Below are 24,321 nucleotides of genomic sequence, written 5' to 3' on the forward strand. Positions count from 1 at the left end.
AACAAACTAACCTGACGTGATGCGCGAACATTATCAATGGGGATACCAAGGCAGTTAAGCACGTCTTGTTCTAGCCGTGTCGTGTGCAATGGCAGCCTTAATGGGTGCTCACTAATGGCAAGAAGTTGGGTCAAAAAGTGCGAGTGTGAGTGTGAACTATGATATCACAGTTGTCTAAAATCCCATTCGGCATTTGCTGTGGAACATCACGGGCAATACCTTAATCATATACCGTCTCATACCTCCTGATAAACATTCATTATTAATCAGTCCAACTGCCTATTGGCCTTCCATAATTTTGAAAATACAAACTCCGGACCAAGCAAAGTTTGCATGTTTAAACAAATGTGCTGGTTAACATATTTTATTACCTAAGTCTGGAAGGCCATTAGGCCGAGAGACTAAATATGTGATATTTGTACGTAGGTGGAAATAATGAACGGGAGCTGGTGTACTTAAATTACGTAGGCCTTTGAGACGATGGGCAACTGTTACACGGGACTTATAAACGAGTGAGCCTGTCCTCCACGTGGGTAGCATGTGAGTGATGCCTCTGCCATGCTGGCAGCAGCCACCCTCCGTAAATAACAGAAGGCAGAGGAGGGATGCTTGCAGCAGTGAATCAGGCAGCTCTGCCACAGCGAGGGGGTGAAATTGAGACCCGGTTGGTATTAAACAACAGGAAACCCATAACGCATGGGTCGGTGCCATGAATTCACATCAGTGAGCTGTTACATTTACTTGGTCTCGGAGTGCACTGATGCTACATTCCCACGGCTATCTAATAGCCTGGATTCTCACAGCAGCCTGCGAGCTGAATGCCGACCGCACAGCTACATGTTTCTGGGTCACATGGCTTAAGACTTTGTAGTGAAAGCATCACCTGGTCAAAAACATTGTGTAGTAAAAAAGAGTCAATTTCAGTTTTTAGTGCTTATATGCAAGATGGGAGGTTAAAAGTGTCTCCGTAAATCAATTTAGAGCAGCTCTCATCTTCACTGTGGCTCTCGCCTATTGCAGGATATTCCACATTCCTATGGTAGCGGCAAGGCAATGCGCAGAAAAACCAATGGTGATGTGCAACAGAGTAGGATTCGCGTTATTCAACCCAGAGGGGTGAAGGGCTGAATTGACACCCAACTGAGACATCATGGATAGTGCTTAGATGGGCGACCTACACATAGGTTGTCATGGAGCTACGGGGTGCCACAGAGGGCAGTGAGCCATTACCCATTGTTCCACTGTCTTCTATACTCCCAAATCTCTGCTCCCCAAATTCAACGCGCCCACTGAAGAGCAAGGTAAAGTATGGTTAATCAACGCCCTTTGACCCGCATGGGGAGGCCCCCTCATCCAGCACGGGGTTGACAAGAGGGCCGTTCACGTGCACGCGCGCAGCCCCTCGGGATGTTTGGGCAGTTTTACAGAGAGTCTGTTTACAGTCCTTGATTTAACGGGGGGGGGGGGGGGGAATCATAATCTAGAGTCTCTCCCGAATGCTTGATGACATATAAGAGCAAAATGTAATTTAAATTATATTAGTGGTGATGCAGAGACGCAGGGCACAAGGCATATACCAATTGCACACTGGCCTATTTCTCTAAGCCTTAGTGAGTAATTGCATATTTAAAAGCACGTAAGATTTTGCTGACTTCTGCTTTCACTAAACCTACATTTCCCATTTCATTATTTGCCATGCCAAGGTGGCTGAATGCACCAGCAGTCAGCAAGCGAGCCATTAGGAGGTGGCTTAGGAGAGCTAATGCAATCTTAGAGCGCTTAGCCAGCACTTCTGATATCTTGCGCCTAAATTAACGTGCGTCCTCAAGTGAAGCAAGTTATTGGTCTCTGCCTAGCCAACAATGATTGAAAAAACAAAAAATCCATCACACTCCATTGTTTTTTTTAACATAAATTTTGGTACCTTTTATCCAACAAACTTAAGATGCAAGGATGTGCCCCACGTGACCATAGTCGTACATTCCCATTGTATATCGTTATAAGTAGAGAGGACCGTACAAATAAGTGTATACAATAACACAAACGCACATACAGATGGCATGCCACTACACACGAGGCTGAAGACATCTCCAGCCGTATGTTGGGCAACCTTATACGTTCCAACGCACGTGCGCGTTTGAACCAACAGTGTGTTCGAACGCACGTGCACAATTATGTGCCAATAAACATTACGTGTAAATAAAACTCTTTTTTTCAACAAGGTGTGCCCCTATTCTGGACAAAGAGGTAAATTGAATTGACTTCAGAAGTAGTTCTGCTATGTCATCTGCTACCGAGGCTCTGTGAAATTTCTTCATGGAAATTGATCACGATATGATAGCAACATCATAATTGGGATGTAACTGGGTGGTAGGAGGAATACATGAATAATTTGTTTAGAAACTAAAGGCTCGTGAAATTGACATTGGAGATGACTTTTCAAAAATAACCATACCAGCAATCTACAGCCTCTGTGTAGTCACGAGGTTGAGGGAAACTCGGCGGTGTTCCACGTGCTGCAGAGAAACCCGCGTCACATGTGCCACCTATCATTCAGGTCTTGAGGCCATGAACAATGATTGGTGGACACTTCCACGTTGCGAGAAAATTGAGCGCACCCAAGCTCAGGCACGGCAAAAAAAAACTCCCACATAGTTCGGACCCATTAGAAACATCGTGCACACAAGGCCCATGTACCCTAGGAGGGCGATGTTGCACAAAACGGTAAAACGGTGGCAAACGTTCATCGTGGAGGGGCACAATGGCTAAATCAGCGTGCAAATCATGAGCAAGACACGTGAAAAGAGCGTAATGTGAGTAATCAGGGGTCATTGTGTTGTTGCAAAAGGGAAGCTTCAGAGATTTATGCTAAAGTTGTTAAGATTTCCCGGCTGACGTCAACGAGTTGCTGGAGGTCACGTTGATATGTAATATGTAAACAAACACGTCACTAATATATTTGCATTATTTTTCAAACCCCAAGGCCATTATCCCTCTAAATGTGAAGCAGTGTTAATCTCTTTTGGCAGTAGTGAAAATTCCACATTTTCGTCTGTCCACAGGACAAAGGCTGCTGCCTTCCCACAAAGTGGTACCAATTTTATCCACACTGAGCAATGATTTTGTTCAAATGCCTTTGTCGATGTCCATGTTTATGATCCATGTCATAGCAGGTAATATACACCGATTAGGCACATCAGCGGCGAAGATGTAAGGTACACTAAGAAGCATGGACAGCTGCATGTTTGGAAGTACACTCAGAGGCAGGACGAACAAAAGTTAGAGATAGCATATTGCCTGTTAACAAAGTCATTGTGCTTGGGCAGGGCAATTTGATAGAAGAGATGAGGACCAGTGGTCACGATGAAAGACAGAGTGGCAGACAATGGAGGAAACGTGCCCGAGAGGATTTCCGTCATGGAGTTCGTCACGGAATTGGGGCAATGAAATCAGCTTATGTGCAGGAGACATATCTATCATTGCATTGTGAAACTTGGGGAGAAATGGCAAAAAATGTACGGATGCCTTCATGCAGCAGTGGATAGATCCTGGCTGATGATGATGGAGAAATGTTGGACTAGGTTGAGCCCCAGGCGCAGGATTCGAATTCTCGCAACAAAAATCCGATGGTGAATAATCGTGCACTCTGGCACAGCAGCACCAGACCAGGTTTAAACGTTGGGCGAGAAGCCGAATTAAGCGACGTCTCCAGTAGTTCTGTAATGTCTCCTTCTCCAGGATTAATTCCTTATGTGGTGTCCCGCTGATGGAGCAATTTCCAGGACTTCACTTCGACCCCGAAAGAAAGCGAACTCATTGTAAAAAAAAAACAAATGAAAGTTACGTAATTGTTTGAAATTGTGTGTTCATATACAGTATTTATTCACTTATTTTCTAACACTTATTTTTTACAAACCTTTTAACAGTTCTGTACAAGGGTAATCGATTGCGAAAGCATATTGGGAAGAAAAAAAACACGATTACACATGTAGACAAAGTCTGTGCAAAAATACCGAAAAGAAAAAACACTGTCTACACAGGCACAGAGGACGAGAGATGCGCACCAAGGGGTAGGGGTCCAAGCTCCTCGAGATCAGAACCACAATTTAATACGATTCACATGCAGCGGGTGAGACCCTTCCTTTACTGCAGGGTGAGCTTAGCTGCAGAGTGGACAGAACCAGGCGCCTTCATCTGATAACGTTTGGCAATTACTGCAAACAGAATGAGGACTGTTGCTTTTTTCCCCCCTTTTCCTTGTTAATTACATTTTAAACACTAAAGGCATTATATTAACAATCCTCCAGTGTGTAAAATAATATACGGTAAAGCGTTTAAGTCGATGTCCTTTATTTAATCGGGCAATTACCCGATTCATAATCACTATCTCTCATGCATGGGAGACCTGGGGTCTCCGTTACTCCCTTATGAAGAATTTAGTTTTCGGTTTTAATTTTAGGATTTATGTTATTACACACATACCCAATGGTAGAGTCTTGTGACAAAGGGCAAACATTTTTTTTTATTGGCTACTGTATAACCGAATGGAGCGGTGGCACAGTGCTTAACGTATTGTGCGATGAACCCAGTAGAATGTGATATCTAAACTGGTTCTGCATACCACCTTCACAAATTCGCACTGACCAGCCTGGTGAAGTACGGTCACACAACTCCCATGACCTGCAGGCATGGGGAGGCCTTCATCCAGCAGTGGATTTGTTAAAGGGCCATACATTGCAGTATTATACAGCAAATGCAGTGGGCATCTGGTTATTCTCGGCACATATTATGAATTGAGGTTACAAGACCCAAATCCCAAGTTTACAAATGACCTACAACCAAAATCCAAGCAGTGATTACTATCCGTCTCTGCCTAGCCTATGCCATTTGGTCTTCGCTGGCAGGATAATAGATTCCAGTGTACTCTCTTCGGCTTAAATAAAGGACTGCGACTTATATCACATACATTAAGTTCAAATGAACAACAATTGCATTTAAATGAGCAGAGAACAGACAGAAGATCAGTTAACCGGGCGGTGTGAAAGGTTGACATGCACGTGAATTTGGCTTTACTACTTAACAGCACAATGAGTAAGATCTGAAACTGGCTTTACTGGGGACCTGCTCACACTCGCGTTTTGCCAACGCCACACACAATGTGTAACAACAAAGCCGAGTAAAAAAAGAAAAAAATGTGCATCAACTCTCTTAACCGCAACGTTCGGTTACGTGACGCGAACGCGTTATTTGATGGTGCTCAGAGGCTATGCAAAGAAAAAATATAAAATCTTGAAGTTTCTTGGACGCGACGTCATTTGCAGGCGATCCACTCCGTCCAGTGTCCCTTTTCTTTTACTGCTTTGATTTTCAAGACTTTCATCGGCACTGGGTGCATTGGACGCCGCAAGTGAAAGGCGTCTCAAATTTAAAGGGCAGGCTGGGTTAAGCACCAGGGGCGGTGCTTGGGGTTAGGGACATGGCTAGGGTCTCGTTGGCGAGTGCACGACACCCCTCCAACAACGCACCCCTTCCCGAAGCTGTTGCTTCGTATGAGCGGCGAACGCCGCGTGTGGTACTGGTCGCACCTCCCATCGTGCGCCGTTCCAGCCTTAACGGTTAAGTGTGCTCTCCACTTCGGGTGTTTATATGGCCAGCGGAGATCATCTGAGAATTAAGTGGCTCCGTGCCAGGGCTCCAGAGACCAAAGGTGAGGGAGGAGAATGAGCTGGGCAGAAAAGTAGCTACTTCATTGTCCCATTGCTCCTCAACAGCGGGCAGCACTATCGCAACGTCAAGGCTGCCTCCGGACATCAACATTCACAGATTGTCTTAACAATACCTTTAGCAATACCTTGACGATAGATGTAGGACTTTTTTTTTTTAGAAATTGAGCTGTAAATTCACGTCGTGAACAATGTTCTGTAGGCAAATTCAAATCAAAATGTCTCCCTACTCAGAAGAACAATGGGGCAATGATAACCTCTGTTTGTCAACTTTGGCCAGTGGTGGAAGTTTCACATTAGCATGGTGGGGCCAGTAATTCAATAGGACAGCCACTGCGGGAGAAATCATGGGTTGAGTCGACCAACAACGGAGGTCTACAGGTCAACCTTCGGCTGCTCAGCCAGTGGGTCACCTGGGCGTGTTCTGTAATTTTATATATTTTTGTTAGAATTCATCTCTGAAAACATTAATCGTGATTGTGCTGGAATATACACGATTCGAGGCAATAGTCTGATTGTGAAGACACAGGGGATGTCTCAGTGGCACTTTGCAGCTCTGATCATGAATCTTTAAAGACACCTCGCAAATGCAATCGCCCGTGAAACATCTTAGTGGCATCACCTTAAAATCTAAAGCTTTTTTAAAAGCTTGTTTGAACCCAATTTGTAAAAATTGATTTTGTAAAAGGTATATATATAGCTTTAAAAAATGAGTCACAAAAACGTAATTGCTCGTCACATGATGCAAAGTTAGCGTTTTAAGACCGTCTGAGCTCTCAAAGAAATGCACACACCATGATAGGGGAAGCAGTTACACACCTTGTTGTAAAACTACTTTAGTACACTCAGTGCACTACGACAATTGCACTTGAAAGGTGGTGCGGCCTGAGTCAAGCCTTGATGTTAGATGCTCTCATTTTTAAATACAATCATCACGCTGAATTATTGATTACTGGCATATCCAGGCACTTGTATGTGTAGGAGCAGAGGTGCGGCAGTTTAGCGCGGTTGGTGTCGTGATTCAGCGGACTTTGCTACAATTTCCGTGATGTGAGTTTGATTCCTGGCCATGATACATAAACGACATTGGCAAGTGATGTCCGATGTCTCAAACAAGTACCATGCACGGCATGTAAACATCAGCAGTGGGGAAACAGAAGCGGTTGGGTGTGGGTGCCTGCCACACCATCGCACACCGCACCAGCCTTTGTAGGTGCTCACTAATAGTACTCGCCCTTACCAGCTATCAGGAAAAATGGGGGGGGGGGGGGGGATGCGTTTGCCCTTTGTGTGTCGGAGTTCATGTATTTTTAATAAAGGCACACAACGTCTAACACACCTTTGGTCTATCGTCAAAGAAAAACAGCCGGGGACAGCCTCACGATTGTCCTACCTCGTTTCGGGACTTGGTGCACTGGCAAATGCCCAAAGGGCACCGGACTAGCCACGGCAGCCTCCATGGTGGTGGCGGCAAACGGCAAAAGCAACCGCGACACTCTGCCGGCGGTCGGAGGCGACGTGGAAAATCGCGGCTTTTGGTTCCCCAAGATGCAGTGTGCCCCGGGGGCGGCCGAAAGCCATTCCGTCGTACCATTTGCTGTTCGCCGCATCGCTCCGTTTGGTAGCATTGCGCTGGAGGTTCCATTCATTCCGATGGAGATAAGGGAGTGTGGCTTTGTCGAGTGTTCCGCTTTGTTGGCTGGTATGGTCATGACCCTGACGAGTAGTCATTAGAGATGACAAACCTTTGGCAGAGGCGGTGTTGGGCTATTTGTCACTGCATGATGGTAATTAATATCACACGGGTCCTTTCTTAACCCAAACAATTCCCTCCGAAGGGTCATCCCCGCTGTATCTTGCCACTTCCTTTTTGAGTAACGGCACTTCACGCCGGAGGAAGTGCCTGGAGAAACCCCCCCCCACACGAGGGTCAATATTCAAAATTCTGCACAGAGTGGTTGGCAACCACCTCCTTGCTGTACAGACTCACCATAGCCCTGCAGGATTGGTTGCTTCTCGTGCACACGCCAATGCCGCACGTGCAATCGACCAACTGTGTCCTTCCAACGGGGGGGCGAGTCGTGGGATTGTCGTACCACGAGTTCAGCGGCCAGCGGTTCAACCGCCTGACAAACGCTGGGCCTGCCACCCTCTTTTTGTTTGCTCGTTTGGCCTTTGCCCGGTTGCATGAGAGGTTGGACCAAGCGTGGTCTCACAGCACGGGCTGGAGGGGCTCCGGCACCAGCTTGCGCAGCAGCTTGTTGAGAGCGACCACCTTCTCTTCCAGCAGGAAGCTCTTGCGCTCGGCCGTGCGCTGCCGCTGCTCCATGAGCTGCAGGTCTTTCATGAGCTTCGAGTTCTCCACGTACAGGTCCTTGATGCGCAAGTCCGCCTGCTCGTTGCGGTTCAGCTGTTTGGCGGGCGAGATGACAAGCCATGTTAAAGCACGCGCGCGCGCGTGTGTGTGTGTGTGTGTGTGTTGACAAAAAGACTTCTCCCGACAGCGCGTTGGTAATACTATTACACATCGTGGTCAAGGTTAAAAGGTCATCACGGCCGAGGTGATGATGTCACGCCACACCTTGACATCAAATTGTGCAACTATTGCACAGCTGACAAACGGCTGCTATTTCAAGTATCCCCATCATTCATATTTCATGGGGCGGTGATGCATTCACTGCTTGTTACACAGAGGTTCGCGATTCGTATCCGCCAGTCCCCCCTGGTTATTACTTTGAGTGCATTAACTAGGAAATATGTGCAATCTGCTTCACAGTGGACGTTAGAGATCCCCCCACGTAATTCGAAATGCGTGGATCACTGTGTACCGGCGTCATGGTCCAAATTTGCAAAAATGCGAACAATCTGATAAATTACTGCATTTGGGATTACGCAGAGCAATGTACGTGTGTATGTTGAACTTCTTTCGCACCGTATGTAGCCAACCGTGCTTATCGGAGGTGCAAATCACCCCCATTAGCAATCTCATCACCACCCATTACTCGCAGACTAATGCTTGCTTTCAGACCAGGTGCCGAGTCTGCCTTGCGCCGCACAGGGGCAACTTCGACTGGGGGTGCCATTTCAAACAGTGCTGCGATGGGAAGCAAGTCGCTCCGAGATGCCCCAGCGTAAAGGAGGGCGCCGCTCCATCAAAAATGAATCCTCACTATTGTCGTCTTTATCGTCATCTCTGCCTGAGGCGCACAGTATCACAGATGTAAGTACCCCCCCCCCCCCCCCCCCCCGCTTGTGGCATACGAGGTCAGTGTGTACGTTGTATAAGGTGCAGCAGCTTGCAGGGGAGGGGGGACCTCGGCGGTAGTACCTGGTCCCTGAGCTGCGTCACCTTCTCCTGCAGCATCACGCGCACAGACTTGAGCTTCCCTTCCACCTCCTCCATGCGCGAGCCCATGCTCTTCAGCATGCGCTCGTATGCCTCCTGAACGCGCACACGGGCAGCCATCGGTGAGCAAAATCTCTCTGCGCATTACGTTGTCCTTTCGATAACTGATTATAATGTATAGTCTCTCTTTTAGATAGACTGTTGCATGAAGGTCTCCCTCGCCCCCTGCCCCACTCCACCCCCCATCCCCCCCCCCCATGCCAGGTCAAGCCTAGAGGTTGTTTGTTTGACCATACTTCACTACCCTGGTCAGTGCGGCTTGTTAACTGGGGAAGGGAACCCAGGACCAGTTCTGATACTCGCCACTGATTACAGCAGCGGCAGGGGACTCAAACTCAGGTTCACAGTCCTGTGCGCGAATCACCACATCACATATAAGGGTCTCCCTGCTACAGAGAGTGTTGGGGCAATGCTTGTCTCAATTGGCAGCCCTGAACCATTGGTGAAAATTCCACATTCCAATTATGTGAGCCACTTTCCGCAAAGGACACCCACTGCTGACTTCACATAGAGTGGTAGTTATTTTATCGACCTCGAAGGGATGATGAGCACGAATAAAAATGCCAGTATCTTTTCAATTTACCTTTATTACAAGCTATCACAAGAGAGCGTTCCTACATACGATGAATACAATGTGGTGTCTTTGCGTCATCATCCGATGAAATAAACACGTACGTTGAAACTATAAACCAATTAGCATTCCAATCAATGCCTCGCAGTAGGACTTGTTACAGCGAGGCAAGCCATGGGCCAGTTTTGACTTCTCTGAGCCTCATCAGTAGGGCTTGGTCCATTAAACCAAGTACCACGCACATCTACCAACCAAAAACAATCACACTGTGGAGAAAGATGCTCACAATTACGGCTCTGCCTCTGAAAAACGATGCAAAAGCAGCACAATATATCTGGACTTTGAACAGGACTTGGTGCCCCACTGTTATAACACGAGGTTGCGCCTCAGCATTTGGCTAACAGTGCACATGCTGCAGATTTATTTAGCAGTCCAGATGAAAGACAGGAGACTTCAGATGAGGCTCATAGATGTCAAAACTGGTCAAAGGCTTCCCTTGCTGACAAAAAAAAATGGCTGCTGCAGAAGAACAGTCGTCTGGAACGCCCACTGGTTTGATGAACAAAAGCTTTTTTGTGTTTTATCGTCACTGGTGACCGAGATTGAAATGCATGAGAACTCAGTTTAATCACAAGCGGGAGCCAAGGATTTGAATTCAGGGCCTCGGCGGGTTATGGTTCAGCGCTCTGGCAAGGGCAAAACATCGACCCCCAGAGCCACGAGGCCACTTCTAAATCTAAGTGCAGATCAATGTGTGAGTGGTTAAAGGAACGTGAGGTTTCTATTAATCAATTCCTTCATCTGAGGCCAGATGAAAGCCTCCCGAAGCAGTCTCTTCTACGTCACGAATGCAAATTGTGCCTTTCATGGCAAACGGAATTCAAAATTCCCTTTTTTATAACGATCACAAAGATAGATTTGCATTTGAACAAGCCTCAAATCCCAACTGCTACGACAAGCAATAATTAATCTGTCGACTCGCACAATATTTGCTAAATGTACAGAAGGTGTACATGATGAACGTGCGTCGCTGTTCACGCTAGAAGACGACGCTATCCACATGCCAACTGCAGGGCTCTGCCAAATGCGACGTGTCAGACATCACAGACATATACACGATGTTGTGACAAATACACAATATTGTGGCGCATCAGACCCACAGATCCTGAGACTTCCTCCAATCCACCACTTCACAGACGACATAATTTTTTAGCTCTACACTTTTGTTATTTGAGAAAATGAGCGCAAGGTCAAGTGAAAGTTTCCTACGTACATCCAGAGACACATCACGGTGTGTACGAGTACTAATGTAAAGTTATAAAAATTATTATTAGGCAAAGGTACAAGTGCAGGTCTGCATTTTCTTGCTCATGTCCCTGCTGGAGGAAGGATCTCCGCTAAGGCTTTAGAGAGCCCCTGCTAGAGGGCATTTTTGCCTGCTCTTCCACATCAACTGGTTGTTTTTGAAAAATTGGGAGTACCCACACTTTACCCCACGGCACACGATCTGTCGATAAACTAACTATCATGGTGCACCCATTCATTCTTCTGGGTGGACAGAGGCGTAGAGATGTATTATTATAGATTTTTTTACTTAAGAAGTGGATTAAAACATTTCATTGTGCTATGTACACTTCGCTGTATCCTGTACATATGACAAATCAACTTTGATTTTATTTTGATTTGACTTGGAATTGAATCGGCGACCTCTGTACTGCGAGTCCAGCACGCTAACCATTACACCACCGTGGCAGCGGCCGCAAATGATACACGCGAGCAAGCGACGAATGGCGAGCAGGCGAGGGGTCCATCACTGCGGGGGCCTGGCAGAGGCCCAGAGCCCACCTGCTGCTCAGCCGTGCTCCCGGCCGAACGGCCGTGCTCCAGCTCGGTCTCCAGATGTCGCACCCGCTGCTCCTCCTCCGCCAGCCTCTGGCGCACCTCCTCGAGGCGAGCAAGCGGGACGTGCGACTGCGCCTGTCCAATAGGGAGGGTGATAGTGGTGCACGCACACACACAAAAAGACTAAGACAAAGATCCCCCCCCCCCCCCCCGTATCGCCTAAACAGACTGTTGGGGCAAGTGCTGTTCGCGAGTAGCACCTGTGAAGGCCGGCACGGCACATGAAGGGGTGGGGGGCCTATAGCACCACAACAGGCCGACTTTGTCTCCCAGTGGCAATGTTTACACATCGCACCAGGTACTCATTTGAGACTGAGTCGACCTAGGAGAGGCCCAGGACCGATTCAGATAATCGTCACTGGTGTTGGCTGTGAGAGGAAATCGAACTCGGGTCACCGGGTTTGTAGCGCAGTGTGCTAACCACTGCGTCATCGCTCCCCAAGGGGGATCTTTGTCTTTGCACGTACGCACACGATTATGAGGACTTCACTCTTGTTTCAGCTGCATGTCTGAAATGTGTACGGAGCGGGTATCACCCACACGTAATGGGAATGACAAAGTTAAAGCCCCACACATGTAGGTTTTTGAAAACCAATTATAATGATTGATAATTCGTTTTTAAGTTATATTGAGGTACGACGTTTCATTGGTAATGGAATCTAGCACCGTCATATTATTGTCAGACTTCAAGTCATTCACTCACGATGCCAGATGCAATTACTAGCGAAACGTCATACCTAATTGTTGCATGTGTGCTCTAGCAATAATAACGTGAACATATTTAAGATGCAATGCCTATACTCCTGACCATTGTTAATAATCGTTTGAGGTCGTTCTCCCAAAACCTATTTGCCAGGATATATTATTCTTACGTACAGCATATTCGTTCGTGATCTCTGTCCATATTATTCCTACCCACCCATGGTGTCTGAGAAAAAAAGTGGCACTGGAGATTTTCACGGAACTTCTTTAAAAAAAACCTTCATGTTTAGTCACCTTTTTATTCTTTACATATAAGGGGGACACTTTTCCACGTGTTAATGATATGAGATTTGTATTTGCGGCATGACATTCAAGCCAACAGGTGAATTCTCAGAGCCTGCATTCAGCCAAATCACCAAGCTGACACCATTGAACCCGTTTTTAATCACGAGTGGCGGTCAAGATTTGAATCCAGGACCTCAGCAGTGCTGTGTACTTTTACTTCATTAGTTTTTTTAGAGACCTTAAAAATCATCTGTTAAATCCTCTCTTAGGCAAAACACATTTTTTTCAGTTGGGTTCTGCCTGGGATGTTTTGGTTAATTCCCTGTTGATTATATTTTGCACGTGGGAAGAAACTGGAGTAGCCGATGTATACAAAGGGAAATTCTCAAAAAATTCCTGTGGATGATTAAGCAACTATTTGCTGCTCTGCATCTGATGGTGTCCCCATAGCACACTTCAATTGCGTTCATATTGCGGGTCATTAATGTTTAGCTTAGTTTCACGTTGGTCACAACAATATACACTAAGTTGATTTGTCTTTGAGCTGAGACCAGTCGGCTCACCCCTCCTAGAGTCGGGTGTATTGTACATGAAGGTTCGCTATAAACGACGCATATCTGTGGAATGCATCGAAGCGTTCAGCGACTGACTCACTGCCGTGCAAAGTTTCATGACCAGGCTAAATTTACTCACTTGTTATTAGTGACACTCGAGCAACACAATCTTCTTCGGGCGTGGTGCACGACGCAAGTATGATATTACATCAAAAAAAAAAGTATTCTTAGCGTGGCATGCAATCGGTGCGATGTGATGTCAAGCAACACGGACCCGGCTGCCAAATCTAAAATAGAAGACTGTGACAACGACCCTTGTCGGCTCTACGGAAATAGCTCAATAACACGGTCGTAATTAAGGCCTTTGGGCCGCACAGACGGTCGGCCGAACCACTCTCTAAACAATGACATACCTGCAATGATGTAATGGCACCCGTCGATGATTGCCACGGTACATCATTGCTCAACAACATGATCCAATCCGTAGCTATTTCTACGCCCGGGTCGACGCGGTGGCAACACCAGCCTCGTTCACCTGTCTGAGCGAGTTGGACAGGCGCTCTTGCATCTGGGCGTTCTCCTCCCGCAGACGGCTGCTCTCCGCCCGCGCCTGCTGCAACTCCACTTCCACTTCACCCATCTGCTTCACCTGCCCAAGAGCAACAACGACATTGACGACGACGACGACGATGAAACGATGCTCATTTGAGCAAGGAGGCACCATGAATATAAATGTATTAATTTCCACACGGTAAGCCACTGCGTTGAGCTAACATTTGTGGCCAGGGCACTTCTGAAAAAGAAGCTAATAGCTCAGTGGGCTTTACCTGGTAAAACATTTTTTTGTGATTTGGTTACCTTGCCTATACTTTGCATTCCTATCGTGTTTTTCTATTGTTCATTGTTAGAACTTTCTGACCCATCCCCTACTGGACATCTGTGAATAAGAGCTTTATAGCTCATTGGATTCCTCCAGTATAAATAGAGATTCTGATTCTGATTACACGAGTGTGCATGTCCACCGAGACCAAATCATGTTAAACCTTAAAGGATCGTGCGGTAGTGCTCACTGACTGTTGATGGCCCATATCACTTCTGGAAAGGGCCAATTTCTCTGGAAAAAAAATCAGTGCCACCCCACCAACAAAATAATGCCTATGTTATTGACCACAGAATGATGATGGGCTCGGTTGATTCCTGGCAGAGGTTTGAACTTGCAAGCTCAAATGGTCTGCCACAGCACCACCACCTGGATATGTATTTATTCACAGGTACAGTATAAATACATACAATTTTGGAAAATACTTTTATTCTTAAATTGATTTAAAAAAGTGTGGGGGCAGAATAGAAATAAACTTTCCAGCCTCAAGACCTTATCGAATTCTACCATGTTGAAATCAACAAACGTAGTAATTTCAAGAAGGATTTAATAAAGTTTGACAGTAGAAATTTGCTATTGTACCATTAAAACTTTTTATTGCAAGTTTGAGGCTGCACCAAAAACACAATGTCAAATGTCACCATTTGTTTACCGACACATATGGGAATTTACATTTAATTATTATAAACAGCAATGCTGCCACCTCGCACTTCCTATTGTGCACATCTAAATAAGGGCAATTGAGTCTGGGCGATTATGCACAACTATACCAGAGTGCTTAGGTATGTGTTAATGTCCATGTGCACACACATGCATGCGAATAAGCATGCATGCATGTACAATTGAATATGCTCGTTGTAACTGTGTGCGCGGGTGTATACAGTCCGAGTGTGTGAGTGCTTTATGCACCTGCGAGCCTGATTGCGTGGATACAAGTAAGCTTGCGTAAATGCGTGTGCGAATGAGTTCACAGGCACACAAATTCACGCACTTTTATGAATTCGCCCACGAATTTTTGTACGCGCAAACGCGTTGCCCGCGCACGCTCGCACTCGCGCGATTTGAACGCACGCCTGCTCCCATCGTTTGGGTGTGGGCGCTGCAAACCGAGTGCGTGTACGCGCGCGTGCGTGCTCGTGTGCCTTCACACTAATCTCGGAGCCCGAGTGCACACGTGTGCGTGTGCGTGCGCGCGCGAGCTGGAACACGTGAGCTCGCGTCGCGCGAGCTCAGGGTGACGGCGCGCGTGAGCGCACCTTCTCCTGGTGTGCCCGGAGCTGTGCCTGCAGCACGTCGACGCGGCCCCGCAGGGAGAGCACCTCCTGCTCCGACAGCTGCAGCAGCCTCGCATGCGCCATGTGCCCATTCTGCTGCAGCGAAGCCATCGCCATCTCCAGCTGCGAGACCTGGGCGACACGGGGAGGGGCTAAGCAGGGTCTCGCACCGCACGTGCTGGAGAATAAACCTAGAGGGCAGTCGCCGTGTTATTGCATTCAGTTGCCCTCTCCCTTGGTGTCTCTCACCGACAAGACGGTACTACTGCAGACGGCACTCGACGAGTCTGCTGAGCACCAATTACCGGACCGAGTGTTCTGTCTCATCCACGCCGTGGTCAAGCACACGCACACTGCAGGTCAGAACTCTCATCGTTACGCTTCTTTTTCTCCCATTGCTCGACTTTCCAATTCCCCCCCTATCGTGTATTTTCCCATTTTCTGTTTATCTCTTCGTATCTTCTTGTTTTACTCTGGCTGCTTGGAGCGTTGGACCTTTGAGCCTTGTTACTAGGCAACTGTGATTAAAAGAAAAAGTAAACCAATTATTCGGTCCTGCTGCTGCGTTGGTAGCGGTGCATTTATTCAATTATATAAATACACGGGCACGCTCATGGACTACACCACTTTAAAATACCACATTTCCAGCAATTAGGCCTTAATTTCACGTACTATGAATGAGGGGGGGGGCCTGCCGGCAATGTCACCGATTACATATTATTTTCTTTTCAGGCAGCGTTGTTGACGAGTGTGTTGAGTGTTTTTTGTTGTTGAAAAAAAAAGTAGCGTGTCAATTCAAAAGTAAAGTGTTTCCTTGCTCAAATGAGCACTGGAGTGGTGTGCTCATCAGCGTCGGCAGCCCTGACCCACTGGTGAACGTTCAAAAAGCCTTAGCGGGGGCCAAACTCTCTCCAGAACGACCAAGATAAATCTGCAACACGTGTATACGTGCGCTACCGAGGCCCTGCGGGGAGTAGCGTTCAGAATATTTGCCGGCTATACATTTCCACATGATAAGCCACTTCGTCGAGCTATCATTTTGTGGCCAGGCCACAGCTGTGTGTATCCCAGTGGGCTTTACAGTACCCGGCAAAATAAAAAAGTAAAATAAAAAAACTGTTTCGTTTTAGTCGAGTTGTAGGGGAGGGTTGCGGGGGTTGCGCAGTACCTTGTCGCGCGCGTGCGACAGCTCTGCGCGTGCGAGCTGAGCCTCGTGGGCGAGATGATCGTTCTCGCTGCGCTGCTCGCGAAGCTCGCGCTCCGCGAGGCGCGTGACGCCCTCGCGGAACAGCTGCTTCTGTTGGGACGTGTCGGACGCCGCCTGAGCCGAGCACTCCAGCGCGTACGCCTGCGGCAGCGGAGTAGATATTAGGTGTGCGGGGGACGGGCTCCGTGGGCTGTAGGAGCCACACGGCCACGTATGTTTTCGTAGTCACGACCAGGAGGGCACGGCGATGCGTGTTTTTTTTTGGGTTCTACCGCCACCGACGAAGTTCCTGAAGAAACTGCCAGAATGCGGAGCGAAAATATCGGACATCAGGCCGAACAAGCACGTGGGACAACCCGAAAACGCATGGGAGAGCTGTACAGAGGAGCCATTCTGGCCACGAGCCTTATTAGAATGCCGATGGACAAAAAGTTCAGCAGTTGTCCATTGGGTAGCGGTGATGATCCATGGAGATCCAATGTTAAATGCGAACTGAGTTTACAGTAATTCACAACCGAGTTAATTTGCCATTTATCGAGCTACGGCAGTTAACCAACGAAGGTGAGTAATAACTCAAAAGAGTTACAGCAATTAATAATCGAGTTCACTAGTCACTCTTTGAGGAAGAGAAATTACCAATATATTTATGCCATTACTCATCTCGTAACAATAACAATTATAGCAATTACCCAAAAAGTTGGATTAATCATTCAACAGATTTGGCATTACCCACTAAGTTCCAGCAACCGGCACCAAGATATTATAAATGCAATTATTTAGAGTCCTTTGTCAATCGCCTGCTGGATGAGATGCTACCTCAACATGCTAACTCCGCGCAGGTAAGTGAAGGGGAGCCAGGGCTGTTTCAGATATCACTGGGGTTGTCTGTGGCCAGGGATCAAATTCAGGTGATCACCTTCTTTGGTTCTTTCGGTAAAGTCACGTAGAATGAGAATAAAATAATAAAGTAACACAATAAAATTCACAACGCAAGCGGCCGTCTTCAGGTGAAAGGAACAAACCTATCGGAACGACAGAAGCTCTGTGACTTTACCGAAAGAACCAAAGAAGATGAATCCTTGCAGTCACGAAATCTTTAAATCAGGTGATCACGTTTATGGAACAATGCACTAAACATAGCACTCTCCTCAGATTTTGTAAACACACACACGTATACATAGATATTTAATGCTGATAAACACATTTGTCTTCTTTGGTTCTTTCGGTAAAGTCACGTAGAATGATAATAAAATAATAAATTGATAAAATAAAATAACACAATAATATTCTCACGACGTTTCGGCCACAACACAAGCGGCCTTCATCAGGTGAAGGGGGGCGAGACTGTCTGGTAGGACAGCGCTGGAGCGAAAGAGCCACGTTCAGATACGGCCTTTAAGCTGTGTGAGAGGAACAAAGCGCCTTGACAAAGGAATTAGCATATAATTTAGCATTGAAATGGCTGAATGATTAGCTTGTGACTGGTCACAGAAATAGCTATGTTAAAAGTTAAAGCATACACACCCGCAGAGGCACCCATTGTTAAAGGGATTAGCATAGAATTTAGCATTGAAATAGCTAATTTCAATGCTAAATTTGCTTCAATGAAACCAGATGAGAACCTACTAAGACCAGATGTTCATTTTGCTGATCTCGTCAAGGGGCATAAACCATGAAGCGAAATCCGGTCATCCTCGCAGTGACTTTTGGCTAGCCATTGAACAAAGATGGTCACCACATCACGCGCTTTCAGATGCGCTTCTACTGCCGTCTGGAACACTCTTCCTTCCAATATTAGAAAGCCATTGGAGCTATGCACTTTTAAATCCAGATTTAAAACTAATTTCTTTAGAACAGTTTTTTTGTGTTTAGTTCGTTGTCCTTCCCCTGCACCTCTGATGAGCACGGTTGGCTATATACGGTGCGAAAGAAGTTTAACATACATACATACATAGCACATACGTAGAACGAGTCACAGATGTGGCAAGTGCTGCCCCACCTTGTCCCGTGTGAGCTGCAGCGCCCGCGTCAGCGACACCACCTCCTGCCGCAGGGTCTCCCTCTCCTGCTGCGCCAGGCGCAGGTCGGACTGGAGAGCAGCCGTCTGAGCCGTAGCGCTAAGAAGACTCGTATCAAGGCTCTGTATCTACTCAGGAGGTAAGCAAGAGCCATTCATCCAACCCACATGTGCACACACGTTGCGCATACACACGGTTAGCCAAACCGCATTCGTTTTGCTTCAAATTGGCAATGTATCTCATGACCATGTTAAACTTTAGAAATAAAATTCATCTTAGGTCTCGAATGTGTGTGTTTTTTTTAAAGATAAAAGTCTATCAATCTACCAGGAATGCAGCAAGGTGTTCATAAGCTATATGAACAAAAACACATTGCCATGATGGAACCAGTCTCTCCCTAAATGTATGAGCGTTGAATTCCCACAAAAATGGTACTCAGTTTATTAACCACGAAACGATTTAGTCTAGAGGTGTGATTGGGGATTTGAAACAGCAACATTCACGAATGTGATCGACCGCTCCAACCACGGATGACTAAACGCAACGCACAGACATTTCGATGAAATAATAGCCGAGTCAACTGGCGTCGTCGAATGACTGTAATACCAGCACCGCTCAAATGTGCCGCATTATTTGCCGAGGTGAAACGTGTCCTCTAGGTGTTCATACAAGATCACACGGGGGGAGGGCGACGGGAAGGCACCTTCTCGCTGGACTGGTGCAGGTGCTCGGACAGGGCCTGTGAGTGCTGTTCCAGCTTCTGTTTGTTCTCACGAAGGCTGCCCACCTCCCGCTCCACGTGAGAGAGGCGCGTCACCTGCACACGATCGACATAGAATTTAAAAACTGTTCATGGCTGAGCTGACACCTGACCGAGCCGTGGTGAGGTCACATTGTTCTGTCTCTCTCTGAAGGTGGTTTGGACGAGTTGTATTTTGCAGTGGGTGCCGAGGTAGAGTTTTAGCACATGAGGGGCGGGCCAGTGTAGGTTGTGTGGGTGTTGCGTGGTGAGAATAGGTGGTCTCATGTTTTTCTTTGTGAGGGTGGGTTGTAGCATGTGTTGTGTGGTGAGGATGGGTCTTCGCATGTGTTGTGTGGTGAGGATGTGGTGCAGTGTGTTACCTGGGTTCTGTAAGCGTCGAGCTCCCGAGAGAGCACGTCCCTCTCCTCCTGTAGAAGATCTCGGTCCTTCACCAACGTGGACAGCTGAGACACATCCTCGGCCGCTCGATAGAATGCCTACACACAAAAAAGGTAAATATCTCCACGCTCAACGCATCTGTTGGCAGCCCTCAACCAGCGCTGGAAATTCCACATGCAATTGACGAGAGCGAGTCTATTGCTTAAGATGACAATTGTTCTATTCCTGCAAAGCACTTCTCTTTACAATGACCCAGACAGCTGAGAAATAACAATGTTCTGACTCTAGAATAACTTCGTGACATCTTCTTTGGTTCTTTCGGTAAAGTCACGTAGAATGAGAATAAAATAATAAATTGATAAAATAAAATAACACAATAATATTCTCACGACGTTTCAGCCACAATATTCGTGAGAATATTATTGTGTTATTTTATTTTATCAATTTATTATTTTATTCTCATTCTACGTGACTTTACCGAAAGAAACAACGAAGATGAATCATTGCAGTCACGAAAGCTTTAAATCGAAACTTCGTGACATTTCTCAAAACCCACTCAGCATCACTATCCCACGTCAGTCAAAACACCCAAATGCATATTTGCATGAAACAACATGCACTGAATGCATCTACTACGAGTAAAGACAACGGGCGAATCAGGGGCAAACAGACAATCCACAAGGATCACTCGGCTACCTACTATCTGCCCTAGCTCCACCTACTCGCCACCTCGAATGCCCAAGCAAGGTTAGCGTGGTCACAATTCACGATGACCTTTGCAAGAATCAGAATGTAAATCTTGCATTTTGCATCAATAATTCCAGGTGAGTTTTGTTGAATCCAACATTAAAAAGGTGTCATATTGAGGTGGGTCGGTGGCTCAAAGGTTAGAGGTTGAGCTCGAAACACTAAGAAACGATTAACTAAATTTTTGTTCATGTTTAAACGAAACTATTTTTATTTTACTATATAAGGCCCGCTGAGCTATATAACTCTTTTTCATAAGCAACCTGGACAGAAATTATCACTCAACAAAGTGGCTTATGACGTGGAAATGTATAGCAGCCAAATACTCTAAATGCATTATTCTAAACGAGGAGGGAAAAACTGGAGGACGTGGAGAAAAATCCACACGACCACAGGGAAAATGCAAACTCCAAACACAGCAGGCATCAGGGCCATGATCAAACCCAGAACCTCCTGCATACCAGGCGAAGGAGTTATCATCTCGGCACCACAGCACCCCAGAAGCCGGGTTCGAAGCCAGGCAGCTGCCCGTGATTAAGCCAGCCTATTGCTCTGTGTTGTGCAGGAGTGAGCTATAATGCAGCTTTTTGGGGTTAGATCGTGTAAATATATAAATGTGTCGTTAAACCCACCACCACCCGACACAGCCAACTAGTAAGGGTTGTCTCGTAAACAGAACGTGCCAATTCGTCACTAGTACAGCACACCGGTGTGTTGGAAAGACAAGGCACACCATTTACAATCTGAGTACAACGTTTCGCCAGTAATTACAACCAGCTTCATCAGGCGACAGCCAGACTTGTGGAGAAGTCAACCTGTTTCGTTCCTTAAATAGAGGCGTAGATGTGAAGACAAGACTTGTGCACTCTTCTTGCGTGAAGGGGGGGGGGATTAATGCATGCATATAAATGACTACGGATATCCATTTCCGTTTGGCTCATTTATATGGTAATCGACGTACATTATGCATGCGCATTATGCAAGCCGATTGGGTATGGAGTGAGCTACCTTATCCTTTGAGGCCGCCAGATCCCGCTTGAGCGTCCGCCTCTCCTCCTCCAGAAGGCGAACCTTCAGCTCGGCTGCCTCCACGGTCGCCTCAAGCCTGGCAATGCGGGCCTCAGCCTGTGCCGGGGAAGCAGTGGGACAGAAGTGAAAACATCCATCGTGTTCAATGAACATATTAATACCTTGTATTTGTGTTCCCTGAATGCATTTAAATATTAATTAGAAATCAATTACATTGCATCGTGGCATATGTTTTCTTGAATTTGCCTATATGGGCAAAGCACCCCGAAATATGCTTGATCTCGTCAGATCTCAAGAACTCAGCAGGGTTGGATGGCGCCTTCATGAGCAACCACCACGCACAGACAGATTGTGGTAGGGCAGCAGGGCTGGTTGTGGGCAGCTGCAGAGACTGTAGAAAATGCATTGTTGAACTGTACTTATATCCTCTCACAGAGGGGGCAGGAAGTGGGAGGGCAATGCGAGGCATTTGTATGTGCGCACAAATATCCCTTTAGTCAATCCACTGCTTGATGAGGGCCTCCGCACGTGATGCAGATTGAGTTATTTGACTATACCTCACCATGCTGATCGGTGCGGGTTGAAGAAAGGGGAGCAAATACGTGGGATCATAGAAGTACAGTACAACACTGGATTTTGATCCACTGCTCTCTGATGTCCCCTAAAGGGCTGTACAGTTTATGACACCTGTTATGTAGGTGATCACCCATCAATGGCTATGCTCAAACCTATTTATCGTCTGAGATGTGGCAATACTGGGCCCTCTTGACTGTTCTGAGGTACTGAGGGATCCCCCTCCAGGGTTGGTGCTTTAGACATATCTGTGGTCATTCCCTGGCCTTTGTTCTGATGTTGGGTGCTCAAGTGTTTACTGTGACCCTGCCGGGTTCATGTTGTGTTTACCCCATACGCTGATCTTGTTCGTGTTATTTCCCTGTGGTGTTCTCATCCGTTTATTTACGTAAAAATGTCACTCGAATTGTTCAGCGTTTTGAGATGCAATTTCCATGAATGACGGTATATAAAATAAAATTATTATTGTAGGAGGATTTTGCCAGCACTGAAATTCTTTCCTTATTTTTCTGGCACAAATTGCTTGCGTGGGCAGTGACAGGCAAGCAATCATTTAGTCCGATGAGCCTTGCAATCGAGTGTTTTCACGTTCCATAAACAATTATAAACAGCTTTAGCACAAATGGAAAATGGGTAAGAGATTTATACATCTGTCAAATGTTGCATAGTGCAGGGACTGCTGAGTCAGAGGGGGGGGGGAGGAGCATACAAAAGAGGCAGGGCTGACTGGTGGACAACATGCGAAAGCCACTTCTAGGACATTCAACTCAATGGCCTTACCATTACATACTGTACTGAAGTTATTACTGCAATTGTTAAGGATATTTATCTGGCTAGGTGGTGCTATGGTCCTGAAGATCGCGAGTTCACATCCCCATTGGGAATCAACCCAGCCTTTTATCATCTCTCCAGGGTAAAAAAAAAATGAGTACAGTAAAATATCGTTATTTCGGTATTTGATCACTTGTAATTGGGGATAGTTCGGCACGGCTGCGCTTTCGGCATCTATATGGTGTATGAGTAATTCACCACGAGTCGAATTGTCGCACCGAATGGTCAAATTTTGGCATACACGTGGAGCGACGTCGCGCGCCACGACCAAAACAACGACTCTGTCTAGTGGCGGCGCGTGTGTGGCGAGCGTTCGTTCAGATCTGTTGCTTTGGACTTTACCTCGTTTATGCAGTCTGTGCAAGCCAGCCCCTCTCAACAATGGCATCTACATCTACATCAAGAAGTAATAGAAAGGGACTGAAGTATAAATCCCTTAGTCTGTGAGACAAATCCAAAGTTTTGGATAGAATTGATGCAGGTGTGTCGATGCGTATGGTGTATGAAGAGTTTGGAAAACAAATTTGTAAAAATTTTTTTTATTAGGGCAGGAGGCGCTGGGGAGTACCATTGTACATAATTCGGAATATTGGATAATTCAGCAAGGCCAGAGCCCCATGTGTCGAATTAACAAGAGTTTACTGTAATACTTTTATAACAGCACTCGTTATGTGGACCAACTGGCATTCATGCGAATGCTGTCGTATTGCTATTACCGTGTCGCTGTGCATTTCTAACCTCTTTTTGTCGCTGCTGCTCAGCCTCCAGACGATGAGAGGCTTCGGCCTGTTCGCGCTGCTTGGTAATGGCTTCGCGTCCACTAGGATGGCAGGGTAGGGCGCCATTTTGAGAGGGGCCATCCATGTAAGGTGAGGCCTCCACTAGGCCCGACTGTCCTGAGATTGTTTCATTCTGTCTTGGATGGTGAGGCAAGCCTGAGGAGACATGTTCCGTGGGACCCTCCAGACGCGGGGAGGATTCGGCCCTGTCTGGTTGCCTGGCAACCATTTCCTTCTGACTTGGGTGATGAGGAAGGCCTGAAGAAATGTGACTCGGGGGCTCTTCCAGACGAGCATAGGCCTCAGTCTGGTTCTGTTCCATAGTTACAAGAGCATCCAAGCCTTGTGGATGACTCGGCTGCTGATATTTGCTCGTGACCTGGCGAGACAGGGCCTCCAGATCCGCCTGTAGGCTCTTGCACTGTGAAGTGAGGTTACCATTGTCCAAGTGCAGAGTGTCGACTTCAGCACTCCTGTCCAAGATCTGCCAAGGGGGCACAGTAAACAAGATTAATAGCCAGTGCTGATAATACCACCACACAATTTCATCACTTACTTTTGCTTGATCCCTCATCCATCAGCTGTAACAGACAACAGTTGATATTTCCTTGTTTGTTCTTACAGAATCCCACCATCTGGTAGTAAGTCTTCCCCATGGTTACCAATCTTTAGATGCCACTCCAATGCCTATCTTGGGAA

At 46.7% G+C, this 24,321-nt stretch overlaps 1 protein-coding gene and 1 long non-coding RNA gene across 6 annotated transcripts in view; one reads left to right on the forward strand and one right to left on the reverse strand.

Annotated features, from left to right (window-relative positions):
- Positions 1 to 3,848: 3,848 nt before the first annotated feature.
- LOC116939628 (uncharacterized) overlaps positions 3,849 to 24,321 on the reverse strand; it is a 91,297-nt gene continuing 70,824 nt past the window's right edge. For all 4 annotated transcript variants that reach the window (XM_076062964.1, XM_076062963.1, XM_076062967.1 and 1 more), the window contains 11 exons: positions 23,582 to 24,106; positions 21,419 to 21,535; positions 19,645 to 19,761; positions 19,226 to 19,339; positions 18,504 to 18,650; positions 16,466 to 16,645; positions 15,280 to 15,429; positions 13,679 to 13,792; positions 11,546 to 11,677; positions 9,052 to 9,165; positions 3,849 to 8,133 (listed from right to left, as the gene is read on the reverse strand). In XM_076062964.1, coding sequence (XP_075919079.1) covers positions 7,936 to 8,133; positions 9,052 to 9,165; positions 11,546 to 11,677; positions 13,679 to 13,792; positions 15,280 to 15,429; positions 16,466 to 16,645; positions 18,504 to 18,650; positions 19,226 to 19,339; positions 19,645 to 19,761; positions 21,419 to 21,535; positions 23,582 to 24,106 — 1,908 coding nt within the window. In that variant the 3' untranslated portion in view covers positions 3,849 to 7,935. The remainder of the gene's footprint in view (positions 8,134 to 9,051; positions 9,166 to 11,545; positions 11,678 to 13,678; positions 13,793 to 15,279; positions 15,430 to 16,465; positions 16,646 to 18,503; positions 18,651 to 19,225; positions 19,340 to 19,644; positions 19,762 to 21,418; positions 21,536 to 23,581; positions 24,107 to 24,321) is intronic.
- The window catches only part of LOC116939630 (uncharacterized), a 35,556-nt gene continuing 26,595 nt past the window's right edge, over positions 15,361 to 24,321 (forward strand). The window contains exons 1-2 of one of the 2 annotated variants that reach the window (XR_012939621.1): positions 15,361 to 15,656; positions 18,525 to 18,661. This is a non-coding gene — a long non-coding RNA (uncharacterized LOC116939630). Of the gene's footprint in view, positions 15,657 to 18,524; positions 18,662 to 24,321 lie in introns of those variants that run through there. The other variant, XR_012939622.1, reaches the window with a different exon arrangement.

The sequence above is a fragment of the Petromyzon marinus genome, chromosome 6 (genome assembly GCF_048934315.1).
Source record: "Petromyzon marinus isolate PM22_M1 ecotype Great Lakes invasive population chromosome 6, UKy_Petmar_22M1.pri1.0, whole genome shotgun sequence".
Classification (NCBI taxonomy): Eukaryota; Metazoa; Chordata; class Hyperoartia; order Petromyzontiformes; family Petromyzontidae; genus Petromyzon; species Petromyzon marinus.